Below are 17,859 nucleotides of genomic sequence, written 5' to 3'. Positions count from 1 at the left end.
ATTAAGAAGCTGTGTCACTTCAAATGGTTTGGTTTCCCCATTCAGAAATGATCATCGACGGTGTGGAGTGGATACTTTGTTCTGACCACCCCCGCTTTGCACAAAGAAACTGTATATAATGTATGTCTATACACTTTGTGTATATAAAAACCATGTGTTATATACGGTAGGAGCACTACATCTATGCTGTGTGTGTTCTATAGGAAAAGCGTAGCATAGTCCTGATTTTCTCTTTTTGTGAAGACAAGGTTTTCAATGTGAACTTAGAGAAGCCCTTAGGACTGAAAGTATGTTTTACATATCTAGCAGATGTCTCATCACCAGTAAGGGAGAAGTGTGTGTGTGTGTGTGTCTGTGTGTGTGCGCGTGCCCGTGCAAGGATTAAAATAGATGTCTGGCCGGTCACACCATTAGAGCTGTGATAGACCGCTTCCTGAGGCGCTTTCCTTTTTCAAGTGACTTGTGACCGCGCGCTCACCCACGCGTGCTTTTCACACAACGGTAAGCACACGAACAGGAATGAACCTTGATAAGCATTTTCACTTCCAATGTGAAGACTTTCTCTCTTTTTCTGGACAATGAATTCAAATGCGAAAGAATACATTTCAACAGCCACTCTTCTTTCAGAACCAGTCTGCTTTCCATTGGAAGAGGAAATGAAACCAGATACCTCACGTTGGTCCCAGCTAGCATCGTCCAAAATCTTCCAGCACTGTTCAACAGTGCACTTTAACATGACACAACTCCATTTAAAAATAAGCACATGCTTAAACAAAAAAATGGGGACTTAGTGGAGTTTTTGTCAGAAAACAACATGAGCTTCTTGCTTTTAGTTGCAACTGCTAGCCAAGCTAAACAATAGAAACCCCAGGGAGCTATTTTACTTTGTTTTACTCTTCTCTTTATTTTGTCTTGCTTGTGTTTTGTTGACCAAGTATTTGTGTTTGGTCATGGCCAGCAAGTTCTTCTCATCTGGCCTAAATGTTATCAGAAGCACTAGCACTGGATACACAACCTCAATTCAAATATTTGTTCCATTAAATTGCATTAATTAATCAATAATCCTAACAGTCTTTAGTTCAGAACGTTTCTTAGCAGTACTGCTTCTACTATGTACCCTTCTGTGGATGTCTCGTTAGTTTTTGTCCAATCAGATGTCAACCTTTATTTGTTGCAATGCATCTAATCCGCCCGTGGCCTTCAGAATCAGTCGCCATTGTGTACCATATTAGCAATACAATACAGTAATACAATTAGAATGGTCCCCTTTTTTTTTGTCTGATAAATTATGACCTTAACAAAAATGCCGACAGAATAAACACATAAACTGCAAATTCTAATAAAGACCTAAAAAAAAAAAAAAAAAGGCCAGGCCGATGTGTCCATGATATATTTTTGAGGCATGACGACTTGCCCCACAAAGATAAACACTCTTGGTTGCGCATGTGAATGGAACGCTTTGTGTCGCCGCTTGATTCCAAGAAATAAGTGGCCGAGGCAGGCGGAAGAGGTTGTATGGACCTTTTCAATAGTTGGATTTATTTTTCAATTTGCATTTCAATACTTTTACATTTTTCTTGGGGGGGTTGTGGGCTGGTCGACAAAAATGGCTGGGGGAGGGGGAACTTGAATTGTCCCTGAGAAATAAACTGTTTTTTTTTTTAACAGCACAAAAAGCTTTTAAAAAATTGTCTGTGACAGTAAGTGATGTTGTCATTCACCACCACAGATTCCCCTCTTCCCAAAATTGTCAAGTTGAGTAAATCTAGTGTTGTGGAAGCAGGTGTGGCTGCATATGTGTGGTTGAAAGGGGAAGACAGCCAACCAATTTGAGGCCAAAGCTCATAGGAGCTGCCCTTAAAACAACAATCTTGCTTCCACAGAACACTCGGCCTCATCTATCCTTTTCCAAGGAATACTCTGTCATCAGCAAGATTGATCATGATCTTGATTGATCACATATTGTAAAGTAGAGCAAGACTAAATACAGAGTCCTGCCAAAATTTAGGAGTCACTGAACCCTATTCTTTTTTTTAAATAAAATTGCTGATATTATTTATTCAAACTATATGTCACAAGCAATGATCCCAAAACTGCCATTTCAAACTCATGTTATAACATTTTATACATCAAAATAAATAGCTTACAGTTGGTTAGATTGGGAAAAAATGCACCAAATGTCCGCGTGTATATGTACAGGTAACTTCCATCAACAACCCAGGATAAACATATCTCTCCCCTGCCATACAAAGCTGGTTTGACAGTTGAGATGTATTACTAAAACATACTGCCTTGACACTGTACTACTTTCCTAATTAGACAGAGCTTTAGCAGCATTTAAAGGCACTTTAGGGTGTTTTAGAAAAAGAACAAAAGCGGCAAAAAGTTGAGTTTTTCGGTCTCTTGCTGGGAAGGAAAAAAAGCAGCCTCCATTTGTGTAAATAGAGTTTCTCAATAGTCTAAAGTAAAAAATTAAATGGATGTTATACATTATGGCATTACAGTCACACATTATTTCAGTTTTATTTTTCTGCAGTAGTCAGGAACAACAGGGAATTCCATTCCTCAACACTTTTGCCAAAAGGTGGAAGTCTCCTGAATGTTACCAGCTGAATATATTTACTCAGCTCTTGCAGAGTGCTGGCCACAATGGCAGGAATGTGACTTGAAAGGGCCTGTTACATTTTAATTTTTAACCCATAAAATAAACACACAGAGTGGCCCTGCTTTTTTTTTTTTTTTAATGAATGGCTCCATTCATTCCCAATAGAAAATTAGTTCAGCGGTAAAGCCACACCCCTTTGGAATGGCTGGCTCACTCCCTGCTCACCCATTGGCCAGCAGTGAGGGGAGGGGCGGGCTCTGTCAGGTGGTATAAAGTAGTGTTTAGGCTTGTTGTCCCTGTGGGGAACACTTGGACCAGGACCCGAAAAGGGACTGAGCTATTTAGGACTGACCATTCTTCAGTGGAGCCGAGCTTGAAATTATATATACATAGCCTTATTTAAATAACATGGGATATGTAATGTGTCTTATTTTGCTGACGACAGCCTTCATCTCACAGGTAGGATGTTTTTCCTCACTGAATCTCATGTGTGAAAAGTCCACCTACAGACAGATTGGCTTAGACGCAAATATGCAACATGATGGATGACAATGGAAATTGTGAGTCACAATGGCTGTACTCTACATCCTTTCCAGATGAAAGGTTTTTTTTTTTTTAATTATTTCCCAAATTGCGTCAGATGACTTTAGTAGGGCTATCAAATCATTCTTATGGTTATAGTGTTGGATATACTTTGGGAAGTCAGTTAGACGCTTCACGCTTCTCATGAACTTAGTTCACCAAATTGACAACAAAGTGGAATACAGTGAGGCAGAATGTCTGCCTAGTGCAGGTGTGGGCAAACTACGGCCCGGGGGCCACATGCGGGCCCGGAAAACGTTTTAATCCGGCCCGCCGAACTTGGAAGAAATGAAATGAATAAACCTTGTTAATTTTTTTATTTTTTTAAATACTCTGGTGTGTCAAACACATATAGTTTGTTGCAATGCTTTTGTTCACTTTCCTCTAAAATTAAATGGTTTTTTTCTCCGATGAGATGAGGTTACCAAAACACTCCATCCATCTGCTCCTGGTCCGGCTGCTCTGTCAAATTTTAGAAAAAGTTTGCCCACCCTTGGCCTAGTGGTTAGTGCATCTGCCCCACAGTTGAGGTTCTGGGTTTGAAGCATTGCTCTGATGTGGATTTCCTGCCAGTACTCCGGCCTCCGCCCACATTCCACAAACATGTATGTTAGGTTTATTGAAGATTCTAAATTGGGATGATAATTGTTCGTCTCTACCAGGTGTGTTTACAGGTGTTTTCTCGCTACATCAAATCATAACAGCGTTTAGCATGTTAGCATTCGATCAATTCCTGGTCAGAAATGTTACGTGATTACAAGAAATTATGTAAACTCTCTATGTATCCGTCCAAGCACATTTAAACTCGGTCTTGATATTTCTGTCTTTTGTCTGACAATGTGGTTGGTCCAGGTGATGGCTATCTGTCCTGCCAAATGTGAGTGTCCCGCAGGCCGCCCGGTGTGCCCTCCCGGGGTTAGCACTGTACCAGATGGATGCGGGTGCTGCAAGGTGTGCGCTGCACAACTTAACCAAGACTGCAGTCCCATGAAGCCTTGTGATCGTCACAAAGGGCTGGAGTGCAATTACGGCAACGATGTCACAGAGGCCTTGGGGGTGTGCCGAGGTAAGGGGACACATCCTAGATATATTATTTATCCCCAAAGTGTATTGGTTCCGTGCTTTGACTTTGTCACACCCCTTAACAAAGTTTCAAGGAAACTGGCAAAGGTACATCGTTGCTGAGTAAAATTGCTGACTGACGCTCAATTGATGCACTTTTGAACAAAAGAGACTGAGAAAATGACTCGGTGTATGCCACTCAGCTGAATGCCGTATTCATGTTTGTTGGTGCATTTCGCTAGAATTGCTGTTTTCAAATTATGAGAGAATAACTTAAGGAATTGACATACATGTAACTTTACCATTTGCATTCTGAGGCAAGGCGGGGTCGCCGGCATGACATTTTCAGTGATTCAAACAACAAAACATTCTGTCCAGATCGGCACAAAAATTGAATTACTTTTAAAATGACAGGACAGTACTCTGTCTTATTCTGGTGCGGAGATGTGGGAATGTTCCTGCGTGACTCAAAAAGCAAAGAGAAAATGAAATTTTGATTGTGAGTCACACTGAACAACTTGACACTTCTTTTTTTGATGAATTGTTTACTATTTGCCAAACTGCTCTTTTTTGTGGAGTGAGTTGAAATGAGTTGCCTGACACGGTGCAGCGCTTGCAAGTCAAAGCAAAACAAAAACAAAAAAATCAACTGGATGACTGCTTATAGCTCAAAAGTCACGCCATTCGTATGTCAAGGCACTCCTTCTCTTTTCCTATTTTTTTTATTACCAGCTTTTGAGAGAGGAGCAGAAAATGAGCGCACAATGCGGCACATTCTTAAATGTTCTGCTTTCTGTACAATGTCACTGACAACTAAACGGATAAATTCAATCCATTCCTTCTATTGTGGTGGTAAGGAGGCTTGTGAAACCCAAACGATAATCACATCTGTATTTGTGCCAGCTGTATACACAACAGCATGCAAGCCCCACATAAGCACAAACATGACTGAGATGCTTAATGGGGGCAAAAGAAATGCAGATAAATATAAACTTCATGCCAGAGCTGTTCTACAAACTATGAATAGCAGGTCCTTCTCACTTCGGAGACAAGTAGTCTGACACTTCCTCTCTCCTCAGTTCCATTGACCTTTCAGTGTAAAATGTTGTTGCCATGGAACGTTATTGTGCTGTGTATCACCAGAGTCACATTTCCGTACTTAAATAAACGCTTGTGTGAATTCTCATCACATATCTCAGTGGTGCACGTGTCTCGTTGATGCCGAATGTCGGGTTAATAATCCCTTGTTTCTAACAACCCATCGTCTTCTGGATGCGAGTCATTTCCATTAAAGGAGACATTATGCCAGTTTTTTACAATGTAAGAGTTCACAGGTGTCTTAATAAAATATTTCTGACATTCTTTGGTCAAAATGAGCCCACTCAATATTGCCAATTGAACCCGTACTTACTCCCTTAAAATTGCTGCTATTTTTAACCCATAGTGAGTTATTTGTCATTTTTAACTCAACAGCTTCAAGGGTGGATATTATGCATTCTTTACGTGACATACGTGGAGGTGTTGCATTGAGTTCACAAATCTTGCAAAGTGCATGAATCAGTGTTGTAAATAAGAATGAAGATTAGAGTTAATGTTTCAGTCACTAAGTTTAGTCATTCTATGGGGAGGATAAAGAATATATGACGGTGAGGTTTTATGGTCTGTCTACATTTTGTTGCTGCACCATTTGTGTTCAGTTAGGTGCCTAAAGGATTAAAATAAGATGCTAGTTTATATCACTGTATTTCTAAATTAAACAATATTCCATAGTATGTCCCCTTTAAGAACTGCCCCGGTCACTGTTTCCCAGCCAAATCTGAAGGACGCACGTGTGACTACAGTGGCAGGATCTACCAGAATGGCGAGAGCTTCCGCATGGGCTGCAAGCATCAGTGTACCTGCATGGATGGCGCTGTGGGCTGCGGGCCTCTTTGTGACCACAAGCTCACCCCGGCCTCACCGTCGTGCCCCTTTCCTCAGCTGGTCAGGATGCCCGGCCAGTGCTGCTTCACTGTGGACTGCCACAAAGACACCTGGCGCGTTCCAAACAAGGATAGCCTAAAGGTGTGTTTTCCAGTGAACTACAAAGATGGCAAAACATATTGGAAAGTTTGAGTTAAAATAACACCTTGTTTGTGGTATGCTGGACTTAAAAAATAAATAAATAAAAAGAGAAAGGCATTGCTGTCATTGCCATGGCAACCTAACCTCGCCAATAATATTGAGGTGGGGAGGGGGTGGGGGATCACCATACAGTACCCCGTCAAAGTTGTTCTTGTGATTTATCCTAGATGACTTTTCTGAAACGACGGACACCCAAACCAAAGCACCGCCCCGCCCCTCAGCCTCTTGAAAATGATCTCCCGATGTCCAATGAAATTGCGCCCATTAAGACGAGTGGCTGGGAGGCTGAACGTGGCTACAAACACCTGCCTGGTGAGACAACAACATCTGTGTGACTGCTGTGAATGTGCCTTTCCCAAATCATTAAAAAATATATTTTGCAATTTCACCATATTGGGTGTATTCATATTTTTTAATGTGGTGCAATTTGGGGGAAACCCAAATAATCTGGAAAAACAGTAGACATAAAAAGTCTACACACCCCTATTTAATTGGCAGATTTTTTTTGTGGGATATAAATACAAATGAGACCAAGGTGAATAATTTCAAAAAGAATTCCCATCATTAATGTGACCCATAACCTGAATGCTATTGAAGGGGAAAAAATTATCTATCGGCAGCTGGCAATCCAGCATCGTGGCTCATTAACGTCACCAACTGATATGATCCTTCCACTGCAAGGAAACCAATGTGAAGCCAAAACACTCTTATCTGTGCACGTTTTTCTGTGATTGTTGTCAGTGTGGGGCCACCAGAAGTGTCCCGTCCTCACCACCGATTGGTCCCAGTGCTCGCGTAGCTGCGGGACGGGCATCTCTTCCCGCCTCTCCAACAAGAACCCCCAATGCAAGCTGGAGAGAGAGACCAGATTGTGTACGGTGCGGCCATGCAGCGCCGTACAGAATCTTCCTAGCAAGGTAACCTTGAGGGGATATATTTACAGTGTATTTATATATAATCATAGGTAAAGATACCGACGAGAAAAGTACTTATCTATGCTTATCTCCACACCTTACGATAACGCCTGACCGCCCCAAAAAAAAAATCATACAACCTCTTATCTGTCCTTGTTTGACTTTATGAGGGCAAACCCACTTTCTCGTTTGTAGTTTCCATTGCATAGAAATAAAGTCAGGTTGACAGCCAAGATCAAGGTAGAGAGCTAGTAAAGTAAAAAAAGAAAAAAAACAAAAGATAAATAAATAAATTATAAAAACTAAAAGTACCTAGTTGGCAGAGAGAGAGAGAGAGAGAGAGGGACTAAATGAAGCAGTTTCAATTAAAAAAAAAATATAACTTTCTATAATGAAAAATCCTGAACTATTATGACTATTGGGACACATAGTGTGTGATGTGTTAAGTTTTAGTAAGGTTCAGGATCGATCAAAAAAAATGCAGTGGTGCAGGAACCCAAAAAGTTCGAGAAGCACTGTCTTTGTTGACGAGATAAATGTACTGTCATTCTGTGTTCTGTTGTTATCATTTTAGAACCTTTCAACACTAAAGTCTTCTTTTGTGCTGATTATGCTCTTCATGCTATTGTACTGAACAGAGATGATGTGCTGCTGTGTTTGAGTTAATTTTAGTCCATTTAGGCAGCCTGTAGCCAGCCGGGGCATTCCTGCCAAGCAACTGTCCATACCTAAGCTCCGTGCAGTGGGTTTATATTAATTCTCCATGTTGGACACACACCAGAAGCTCTTTGCCATGCTTGCTTAGCTTTAAGACTCTGCTGCCAAGGGCAATAATAGAACAATGCTCATAACACATTGTGAAGCTTCTATATTTGGCTGTTACTTAAAAAAATAAAAAATAAATAAACCTCATCATCATCTCACTAGTTTTTAAAGAGAAAATGATCTTAATAACTTATTTTCACACAGTTTCTATGACGCAGTATGATTGTGTGAGGACACAAGTACAAGTGAATATTCGGAATGGTGTATTGTAAAATGGTCATAATTCTGATATAAATGACACAATTACAATGTTGTAATGTTAGGTGACATTATATATTAGATGACATGCTAAGATGTCACTTTCATGAATTGCAAACCCTTTTTCTTCTAATCTGGAAAACAGAAATTTATTAACATATTATTTCATAAAATGTTTTTTTATTACGGGTAAAAATGTATTCATTGGTCAATGCTGAAGTTTACGCTTAAAAAATTATAAAGTGGAACACAAATTAATGCACAAACTAAAAAAAATAAATAAATGAAAACATAAATATATGTAATGTAAATGAAAAATAATATAATTCTACACATTTTTAACATTTTCTTTGAATATCATGATCGGAAGGGTGAACACTTTGATTCTTTTTAAACTGTAGATTTACTCAATAATTGTCATTGTTAAAAAAAAAAAAAACATATTTACTGGTATGTAACTTGGTTTGAATGCTAATTTGAAATAAATAAATTTTATCGACATACCTTTTATAAAGTTTAAATTAATATTTTCATATAATACAATAGGGTGATGCTGCAAAACGTTTTGTTCCAGTTTTTTAGGTTCCTAGAACAGTTTGTCATTTTCATTTTCAATGGAAAAAAAAAAAAGAAAGAAATTGAGTGTTTCAAGTTACGAGCTTGGTCATGGAATGAATTGAACGCATGTCGAGACACAACCATTCGGCATGGTGTTCCATGTCATCATATTCTAACAAATAATTTTTGTGTTATCTTTCCATTCACAGAGAGGCAGGAAGTGTTCCGCCATGCAAAAATCCCCGTCGCCGCTACGCTTGTCCTTGGGCGAGTGCGTGAGCGTGCGCCTCTACCGGCCCAACTTCTGCGGTCAGTGTTGGGACGGACGCTGCTGCCTGCCCCGCCGCACTCGCACCCTGCCAATTGACCTAGTCTGCCCAGACGGCCAGCGCCTGCGGAGGTCGGCCATGTTCATCCAGTCGTGCAAATGCAGCGAGGAGGCCTGCGGCCACCTGAACGACGTGGCCCTGCCGCCGCAGCGCTGGATGCACGGAGACATGCACAAATTCATAGACAAGCAGTGATTTTTCTGAGCTTTTATTCGGAACAAGACGACGAGGCAGGTTTTATATTGTTTTTTTTGGGCTCCATATGAGGAAGGCCCAGACGTGGGAGCTAAATTTCTAGCCCTGATGCAGCCCTGGACTTACCTCTTACATGAGGGATAAGCACTTATTCTGACTTGGATATTTTGACTAGCCGCAAGAGGAAACGCTTTGCAAGGCACTTTTAAAACTGACTTCTAACTTAAGCAGAAATGCAAATGGACCCAATATGTTAAGTTGGGCTCATATGTAGGATTTCTTTGCTGTATTTTCACAAAATTCACTTTTTTTTTTTATGTGAGAAGACTTCCCTTGTTCTTTACTGAAAACCCCACTTTGAACTCTGCTGAAAAGAGTTGAGGATTCATTCATTAACACAAAAATAGTCCTTTGCCATCTTGTTGTGATTAAACATTTTGTGTGTGGATGTCAACTATTTGGGGATTGTGACTATTCACGGCAGGGTTTGGTCCCTATGCTCGCGAAAATCAGGAATACATATGCTCCATTCTCCATTAATTAGCAGCCAAGCAGGACGGATTATATTATATTAAAAAGAGACAGAGATTCAATTTCAGCTCTATGGTGGAAGTATATTCATGTCATCTTCACAAGAAGCAGCAGTTTGGCAAACAGAGACAATTCCTCAAAAAGACGCTTCAACCTGTTTGATGCTAGGCTGGCAGATAATTACACTTTGTGTATTTGAGAAGACCAAACAATTGCTTATAGAAAGAAGCCGCAAACTTAATGCTCACACTATCCATTTCAAAAACTGAAAGGTAAATGGTTCAGCAACATTTAAACAGACTACATAAGAGTACTCACAGTAACATACTCTTAATCGTCTGTGTCGAACGACATAAACTCGGAGAGAAGTTGAGATGTTATGAATTCCACTTTTAAGCAGGACACGCCTCACTGCAATATGATTAGCGGCTGCTGTTGTCATAGTAGTAGAAGGAAGAGCTAGAAGCTACACTAGCTGACACCTTAACCTCCTAATCATTGTGCTGCCTTATCTTAAATGTGGTGAGTGACTTAGGAAACGGCAGCGGTTGTGGTTATCAAATCTGCTTCACAGTTCTGAGGTCAGGGTTCAAATCTCAGCTCTGTCATGTTCCAACGACATGCATGTTAGGTCCGGTGATGATTTGAAATTTTCCTTAGGTGTGAATTATATATTTGCCATCATAAATATGAAACAGGATTACCGTTTATAATTGTTGGCCTGGTCCAGTTTTTGCAGGTCTGGGAGAAAAAGTCACTATTAACACACCACATTCCAGTGGTGACTTTGATTGCAAAATATGCCGATTGTCTGTGTATGGCCCACTTCAGCCACAGTCTTTTAACACAATATCCGGTGATGCATTTATAACTCTGAAAAACATAACTAGTTTTGGTGTATGGATGTTACAGTTGTTAGACAAGCTGTCATGTTGACACACAGCACCGATGACACCCCTTCAGGTTGGTGTTTGTAAAAATGTATTAAAGCATTTTCAGTCCATTACTTGATAAGTCGTTCGTTATTAAAACAAGTCTAATATTTGTATATTTTTGGTTCTTCGGTGAAAGAATTTTTGCGAAGTGAGAAATGAGCAGGGCCGTTTAAAATAGTTTTGATGAAACGCCTCCCTCTGTTGGAGAGGGCCAGTTGCTACAGAAATTGCCAACTCTGGGAAGGTAAATCTTGTCTTGTTTAAATTCTTATGTCCCCATGGGGGGTATTTATGGGGAGAAAATGTGACGCAACGTGCCAGTTTTATAAGTATTTTCAGGTTAAATGTTTTGTTTTTTTATTCCAATTGCATGGTCAGTCAGATCAAATGCAAAAAAAAATAAAGATTTCACTGTAACAAAATTAGGTATAAAATGTTTATTTCCTCAACCAATCAACATTGCTTAAAAAGAAAAACACTAAAACAAGCAACAACCAACATTTTAAAATAAAAAAAAATATTAAACTTGCCAACATGTAGTAGCAGTGAGACATTGCTTCTTGTTTTCCTTAACGAAAAAAAAAAAAAAAAAAAAAACACAGCGAGGGTCACACATCATCACTGGAGACTTCAGATTCATCTGGACTGTTCAACTGGAGAGAAAAGGAGAGCGACAAATTAAACACCATAAAAATGCTTTATGTCTTCTGTTAATCATTGTACTAGTGGTGTGTCAGCATCATTTAAATGGCAATCTCAAAATGAAGCTTTATATACTGAGGAGTAGGTGCATTTGTTTGTCTGCCTCTCAGTGACTTAAAATGGGGATATGCGTGTTACATTGGTAGAGAATTAGTCACCCCCCTTATTGTTGAGAAGATGGATGATGCAATCAAGCATGGAACTCACTGTAAGTGGAGATATCAATCTCCTCTGGCAACTCAGCCACATTGACCTCGAAGCGGTCTTGGACCTCGTTCAGGGTCTTGGCGTCGGTCTCGTCGGACACGAAACTGATGGCCAGGCCTTTGGTGCCAAACCTGCCAGCGCGAGCCACCTGGAAGGAAGAGTACAAGAAAAAGGTCAGAGGGATTTATGGCAGCAAGTCACAGCCTGGCGGTTAACTAAAGCACAACTGACTCTGTGCAGGTACGAGTCAGAATCCTCGGGCATGTCATAGTTGAAGACGATGTTGACCCGCTCGATGTCCATGCCTCGGCCGAACAGGTTGGTGGCTACCAGGATCCGCCGCTGGAAGTCTTTAAACTGCTGGTATCGGGATAACCTGCAACAGCGGATGCAAAAGGAGCCCCTCATTTCATATGGTATCCCTCAAGGGTCAGTTCGTAGGCCCCTTTTGTTCAGGTTGCATACATGGCACTCTATAATGTACTTGAGAAAAGCAATCATTTATAACAAATGTATAGAAATAAAAGGTCTTTCTCAGACGTATTAATTAGAGCAGCAAAATTGCTATTTATCTGGTGTGCCCACCATGGCCACCTGGGAGCAACGAACAGATGGCCATATTGTTCATGGACTCCGCTCATGTCATCCTCTCACAGGGGACAACTATGAGTACTGCTACACTCAGATGTGTTGCTGCACCTTATGTGGTTACTTTCGCTTCTAGAATAAGATGAGGCTCTCTCACCTTTGCTCCTGTCCCATTCCGCCATGGATGGCGATGGCTGGGAAGTTCTGCTCCACCAGCAGCTGGGACAGCGCCACACAGCGATGCACCGACTTGACAAATATCACCACCTGATGGGACCAAGTCACGACACTACAGTAAGGATCATTTATATATTCTAAAAATTAATTAAAAAAATAAAATCCACATTCATCTCATTGCTCTGCATTTCAACGTCTCCATACCTGGTTAAACTCGAGCACATCGAGGAGGTCAAAGAGCTTTCGGTTCTTCTCGCTGTCTTTCAACTTGCAGTAGTACTGCTGCAGGCCGTGAAGGGTCAGCTTGGTCTCGTCGTCCACAAATACCTCCATGGGCTATAACATGACATCAAATTAGTTTCAAACACATCATAACAGCTAATGGGCTTGAAGCGCGGGCACGGGTTGTCGTCTTTGGCAGCGTTAAAGCTAGGGAGTAATGATGACCCTGGCTTTGCTACCCAAGAGCGTCACTTTAGCCCTCTGATATGGTCACTTATGGCACTGACAGCCACAAGTGGGCAAAGCTAAAGGGACACATTGCTAAAGTGCGGACTGGAAGACTATAGCATGGTTTAATGGAAGCTCACAAAGATACCAGCGTAACCTATAATTCAGAGAAAAATACATTTGGTAAGAAATTGCCTTCTAGAAAGTATTTTGTTGCACGTATCTGCATGAGTTTAATTTTTTTCTAATTGGACATTAGAAGGTCGAATGAGCAGAATTGTGTTTAAAGCTTACCATCAAGATTTCAAGTGCATTCCAGAAAAAAAAAATGTTTATAACTGTTGTACATGGCAACTTACATCCTGCATGAACTTGCGGCACACTGGGCGGATCTCCTTGCTTAGCGTGGCGCTGAACATCATGACTTGTTTCTCGTGGGGTGTCAGCCGGAAGATCTCCTGGATGTCATGTCTCATGTCTGTGAAGAGTCATGCAACCACATTGTGATCATTGCTATAGCGTGTTACAGCCAAACTCAGGGGATGCATTCCAGACACACCAACTACAGCTGCGTTTATACCATATAAAAAGATGGGGGTTGTTTTGTTTACAATGGCTTTAACCATCCAACATGCTTTTAAATCAGGCTGCAGCGATCAAATATTATTGTGATGGAGTATGCTACCAATTATTTAAATCACAGAAAAATGATTTATCCCCCCGCCCAAAAAAATAAATAAAAATTTAATGACTTTGGCGGGGAAACATCGTACATTAATACACGTGTTGGCCATTCCTCATCACTCACCCAATTGCTCCAGCATCTTGTCACACTCATCGAGCACAAAGTGCTTGATGTTCTTCACGCTGAGGTTCTTGTTGCGGATGAGGGCCAGGGTGCGCCCGGGCGTGCCCACTACGATGTGCGGGCAGCTCTGCCGCAGCACATCCTCGTCCTTCTTGATGGCCATGCCCCCGAAGAAGACAGACACTTTGACGTTGGACATGTACTTGGAGAAGCGCTCATACTCTTTGCTGATCTGGAAGGCCAGCTCTCGAGTGTGGCACATGACCAGGACGGACACCTGGCATGGAAGAGGCACACATTAGGCTCACTTTCAATCGTCACACTTTGTCACATATTTCTAAACCATGAAGTAATCGGACAAGGCAAAGGCCATTTCATGGGCATGTGTGCGCAATTCATTTGTGTCATTCTCAATTATGCATATAAAAGCCTTGGATCTGATTGGCAGAGTGATGCTAGCATTTGGTAGATTTTGGGGTAAAGACATGGTAAAAAAGGAGCTCTCCAATCAGGTAAAAAGAAGCCATCCGTAAGGTGGGAAATCTGAAAAATGGATTTCTACAACACTGGTGGATGATTACTGAACCCCCTTTAGAATTGCCACCCAAGTTAAAACACTCTCTAGAAGGTAGGCGTGTCAACGTCCAAGTCAACCATCAAGAAAAGCCGTACGGGTGGAAATACAGAGGGTTCACTGCAACGTGCAAGCCACTAATAATCCTCAAGGATGGAGCCAAAATTAGAAAATGTGGTCTTTGTCCAAATAATTATTGGCCCAACTAATTGTACATGCTTTCCTGTGTCTCGTTAAGTACCATTTCTGGTTCGACGGTATGTGTTCAGTTTTTCATTGTGTGCGTAAACAACTACTTAAAAATAAATACATACACACACAGTACTGTATTGGGAGGGTAAGGTAAAAGGTAAACTCACTTGTCCATCCACTGGCTCAATCTGCTGCAGGGTGGCGAGCACAAACACGGCCGTCTTTCCCATACCAGACTTGGCTTGACACAGAATGTCCATGCCCAGGATGGCTTGAGGGATACACTCGTGCTGGACTGAAAAGACAGCAAAATGCATGGTAAGAGTCTGGAAAAACAGCCCGCTTTCTGGCATAATGATAATATACAACCTGACAGAAAAAACACTTGTATCAACAATTATAATGCTTGAAAAATGTTTTTAAATGTTTTCCACACAAACATATACTGTATCAATGATTTTACTATAGTTCAAATTTTATTAGAACCTCATGGCAGGCAACAACAAATCTTCCCCCATTTGTTACTGATACAGTACATTCGCTGCTGCCATTCACCTTCAGATGGATGCTCAAAACCGCAGTCAATGATGGCACGAAGGAGCTCAGGCTTGAGGAGGAAATCTCGGAACCCGGAGCTGTGGATGGATACGTACGACCCCTTCACGGCCTTTTTGTTTGCCGGGGTTGAACTCTCCAGGGTTCCTTGGGGCTCCTCTTCCTCCTCGTAGTCCAAAAGTTCATTATCAACATCAGCTTCAGCCATCTGTGAGGACATGACCAGGATCAACTCTGCAGGCATTGTTGATTTAACAGCATTGTGACCGACGCAATTTCTAGTAGTTTATATTATGGAGTTCTTCAATGAGGCCCTTTGACAGGGTTCCACCCAGGTTCTTTTAGTCGAACTGCCGTGAAATGAGTCCAGGAGTCTCAAAGACAGTTTACAATTGAATACAAACTGGAGTCTGTGCAATCAGTTGTAATGGCAGCGATGGAGAAAGAAGTCTATCCCTGTGATGTGTTCACCATGCAGCGTGTGTGAATTAAGACAAAACTGTGTGCGCTTGAGTGAGTGCAGGAAAAGGTGTTTGTAGATTCCGGTGGCCTTGGAAGGCAAACAATCTCTGGCCACGAAAGATATTGCATCCTAAGTCTACTGTTGCATTACGTAGAGTTAGCGCACATTTCACACATATATTAAACCCCGATATGTGCATTTACTTTTCGATTTGTCGCTTCATTACGCTAAAGGCTCGTAAATTCGCAACAGGCCGGATCAAACGTACAGGTAAGTTTTTGAATCAAGTGAATACCATATGTCTTTATTTAAAAAAATGTTTTATAAGGCTTAATCACTTACCCCGATTTTCTTACGTGAAAGGACGCGCAGCGTGCTCAATGGGGTTGCTTTTCCCCTCGTTCAATGGAGCTAGCAAGCTAGCAGCTAAACGCGAGACACCATTTTAATTCATCAGCCGCTAATGCAACAACTCATCGACGATGATTTGACTTAACGTTTTCAATTTTTGAAACGAACCAATTCCACACACTGCAGTGATACCAAAAGACGATTTCGGCCAATGAACTCGATTGAGCGTTAACGTGGTTAGCTTATCTCAGTTAGCCTCCTCGCTAGCGCGCAAACATGAAATGGGGCCTATTTTACAAATACACAACATTTAAAATAACGACGTGGAAATAGAAGCAGCCGGTACGTGCGTTGGTGCTTGTATGATGATTCGTATATATGAACGTGTTTAACGACCGTAGATTACCTTCCAAGATCTTTATTCTTTGTTTGTCCCACCGACGTCGATAAAATGACTCTGCACGCTAGCAAATGTTCACTGCACAGTGAGCGGAACACATCCGCGGTGCATTCAAGTATCAATCGGCGACGGGACACCCGCGGGAGCTCCTCAGTGTGTTATTAAACGAAACAAATGCAAGAGTCCGAGTAATTTGATTTTTAATTTTGGATACATTATATTGTATATAAGTTAGTATTATGTCACGGTTAGTGCGTAAGTAGTCCATCATAAAAATGAAGGTAAAAAGTAGAGAAATTTACAACGTATCCTGAAGTAATCATTCTCATGTTGCCACAAGATGGTGGCAAAGCACTTAAAACGGGGAAGGATGCGTAAGAACCAAAGAGATGATTTTAGCCCAGCGATGTGAACCCTTGGAGGTTTTCGAAAATAAATAACGAGTAAATAATTTGCAGCATCATCGTTTATTTTTTTTAATTCTAAATGTTAATAGTAGTTGGGAGGTCAAAATTGTTCCGGGTGAATGTAAGCAACAAAAATGGTTATGGCAATAAAGAGATGTTTGTTTTGTTCGTCAAAACACATTTTGCTCTCTAGTAAACATGCCTTCATAATTTGCTTTATTTATATGAATAAATGAATAAACATTTCATAGAGTTCAGTTCACCAAAAAATTCATGCAAGGATATAGTGTTATAGTTTTACGCAGTCATCAAAACTTGTTACCTCAAGTTTTGTAATGTCAAATAAATAAACCAATACAAAAATAAACATGACTTTGTGAGGATAGGCGATTTGTGTATTGCATGGATGGATCGATGAATGGTTGGATAGATGAATGGCTAAATAAAGATAGCGATGGTCTTTTTCTAAGGGAAACAGGTTCAAACAGGCCTTTTTACTGTTGACAACCCATGTCCTAACATGTATACAATTCTGAACCCATGTTACATAAATGACTGTATTCTGTAAATTATTCAACACAAACAACCCATCTTCAAGTGAGGCCATCAATAATATTAGCTTGCATATTAGCCTAGATAACATAGTGGCACAAACTGACGTGATAAATTGCGCACTAGCACTTTACTTAAGCGGTATTATGTCATGAATCTCACCTATTGGCATTCACAAAATATAATTGGGGAATACAAACAAATTGTAATGCCAAAGTAGACTACACAGGCTATTCGTTAATCTATTAGGAGAAGCGGAACATATTGAAAAGAACAATGTACGTTTAATGTAAAATAAAAAAAATACTATCAATGAATGAACTCAAACAACAAAACTGTTATGGTTGTTATATTATTATTATTATTATTATTATTATTATTTTAAGACACCCGTATCTTTCAATCTCCAATTTTATCCACATCTCACACAAGAGTGGAAAGCATTGCGTAATACTGAAAGGATGTTAAACCGATTCATAGATACTTGGCATTGGCATTGGCTCAATTTTTGATCTTGCAGTGGTCCATGTTCCATGATATTTTAATCCAGTCAGTCATCACTAGGTCATGTAAAC

At 40.6% G+C, this 17,859-nt stretch overlaps 2 protein-coding genes across 2 annotated transcripts; one reads left to right on the top strand and one right to left on the bottom strand.

Annotated features, from left to right (window-relative positions):
- Positions 1 to 2,900: 2,900 nt before the first annotated feature.
- LOC148332201 (CCN family member 1-like) lies at positions 2,901 to 9,849 on the top strand. The gene is made up of 6 exons (XM_088302516.1): positions 2,901 to 3,064; positions 4,040 to 4,253; positions 6,060 to 6,313; positions 6,541 to 6,685; positions 7,115 to 7,290; positions 9,078 to 9,849. Exons 1-6 carry the CDS (start codon positions 3,014 to 3,016, stop codon positions 9,390 to 9,392), a joined length of 1,155 nt encoding a protein of 384 aa, XP_088158642.1. The 5' UTR covers positions 2,901 to 3,013; the 3' UTR covers positions 9,393 to 9,849.
- Positions 9,850 to 11,280: 1,431 nt separating this feature from the next.
- Positions 11,281 to 16,446, bottom strand: LOC148332200 (ATP-dependent RNA helicase DDX39A). The gene is made up of 10 exons (XM_088303534.1): positions 16,332 to 16,446; positions 15,112 to 15,319; positions 14,724 to 14,851; positions 13,791 to 14,067; positions 13,342 to 13,460; positions 12,737 to 12,868; positions 12,513 to 12,622; positions 11,999 to 12,143; positions 11,768 to 11,915; positions 11,281 to 11,511 (listed from the first exon to the last, which is right to left on the bottom strand). Exons 2-10 carry the CDS (start codon positions 15,317 to 15,319, stop codon positions 11,495 to 11,497), a joined length of 1,284 nt encoding a protein of 427 aa, XP_088159660.1. The 5' UTR covers positions 16,332 to 16,446; the 3' UTR covers positions 11,281 to 11,494.
- Between the last annotated feature and the right edge of the window lie 1,413 nt (positions 16,447 to 17,859).

Source organism: Idiotropiscis lumnitzeri, chromosome 8 (genome assembly GCF_059441095.1).
Source record: "Idiotropiscis lumnitzeri isolate Australia: NSW breed Sydney's pygmy pipehorse chromosome 8, RoL_Ilum_1.0, whole genome shotgun sequence".
NCBI classification, from domain to species: domain Eukaryota; kingdom Metazoa; phylum Chordata; class Actinopteri; order Syngnathiformes; family Syngnathidae; genus Idiotropiscis; species Idiotropiscis lumnitzeri.
Note: the sequence above shows the minus strand (reverse complement) of the source record. Positions and strands in the feature narration are given on the sequence as shown.

What these genes read in the sequence shown, in the direction of transcription:
- LOC148332201 (XM_088302516.1), top strand. Translation starts at nt 3,014, where the DNA reads ATGGGATATGTAATGTGTCTTATTTTGCTGACGACAGCCTTCATCTCA. An exon ending in GGCCTTGGGGGTGTGCCGAG is followed by an intron (nt 4,254 to 6,059) that starts GTAAGGGGACAC and finishes ACTGTTTCCCAG; the next exon opens with CCAAATCTGAAGGACGCACG. An exon ending in CAAACAAGGATAGCCTAAAG is followed by an intron (nt 6,314 to 6,540) that starts GTGTGTTTTCCA and finishes GATTTATCCTAG; the next exon opens with ATGACTTTTCTGAAACGACG.
- LOC148332200 (XM_088303534.1), bottom strand. Translation starts at nt 15,319, where the DNA reads ATGGCTGAAGCTGATGTTGATAATGAACTTTTGGACTACGAGGAGGAA. An exon ending in CAAGATGCTGGAGCAATTGG is followed by an intron (nt 13,461 to 13,790) that starts GTGAGTGATGAG and finishes GACTCTTCACAG; the next exon opens with ACATGAGACATGACATCCAG. An exon ending in CTGACTCGTACCTGCACAGA is followed by an intron (nt 11,916 to 11,998) that starts GTCAGTTGTGCT and finishes TCTTCCTTCCAG; the next exon opens with GTGGCTCGCGCTGGCAGGTT.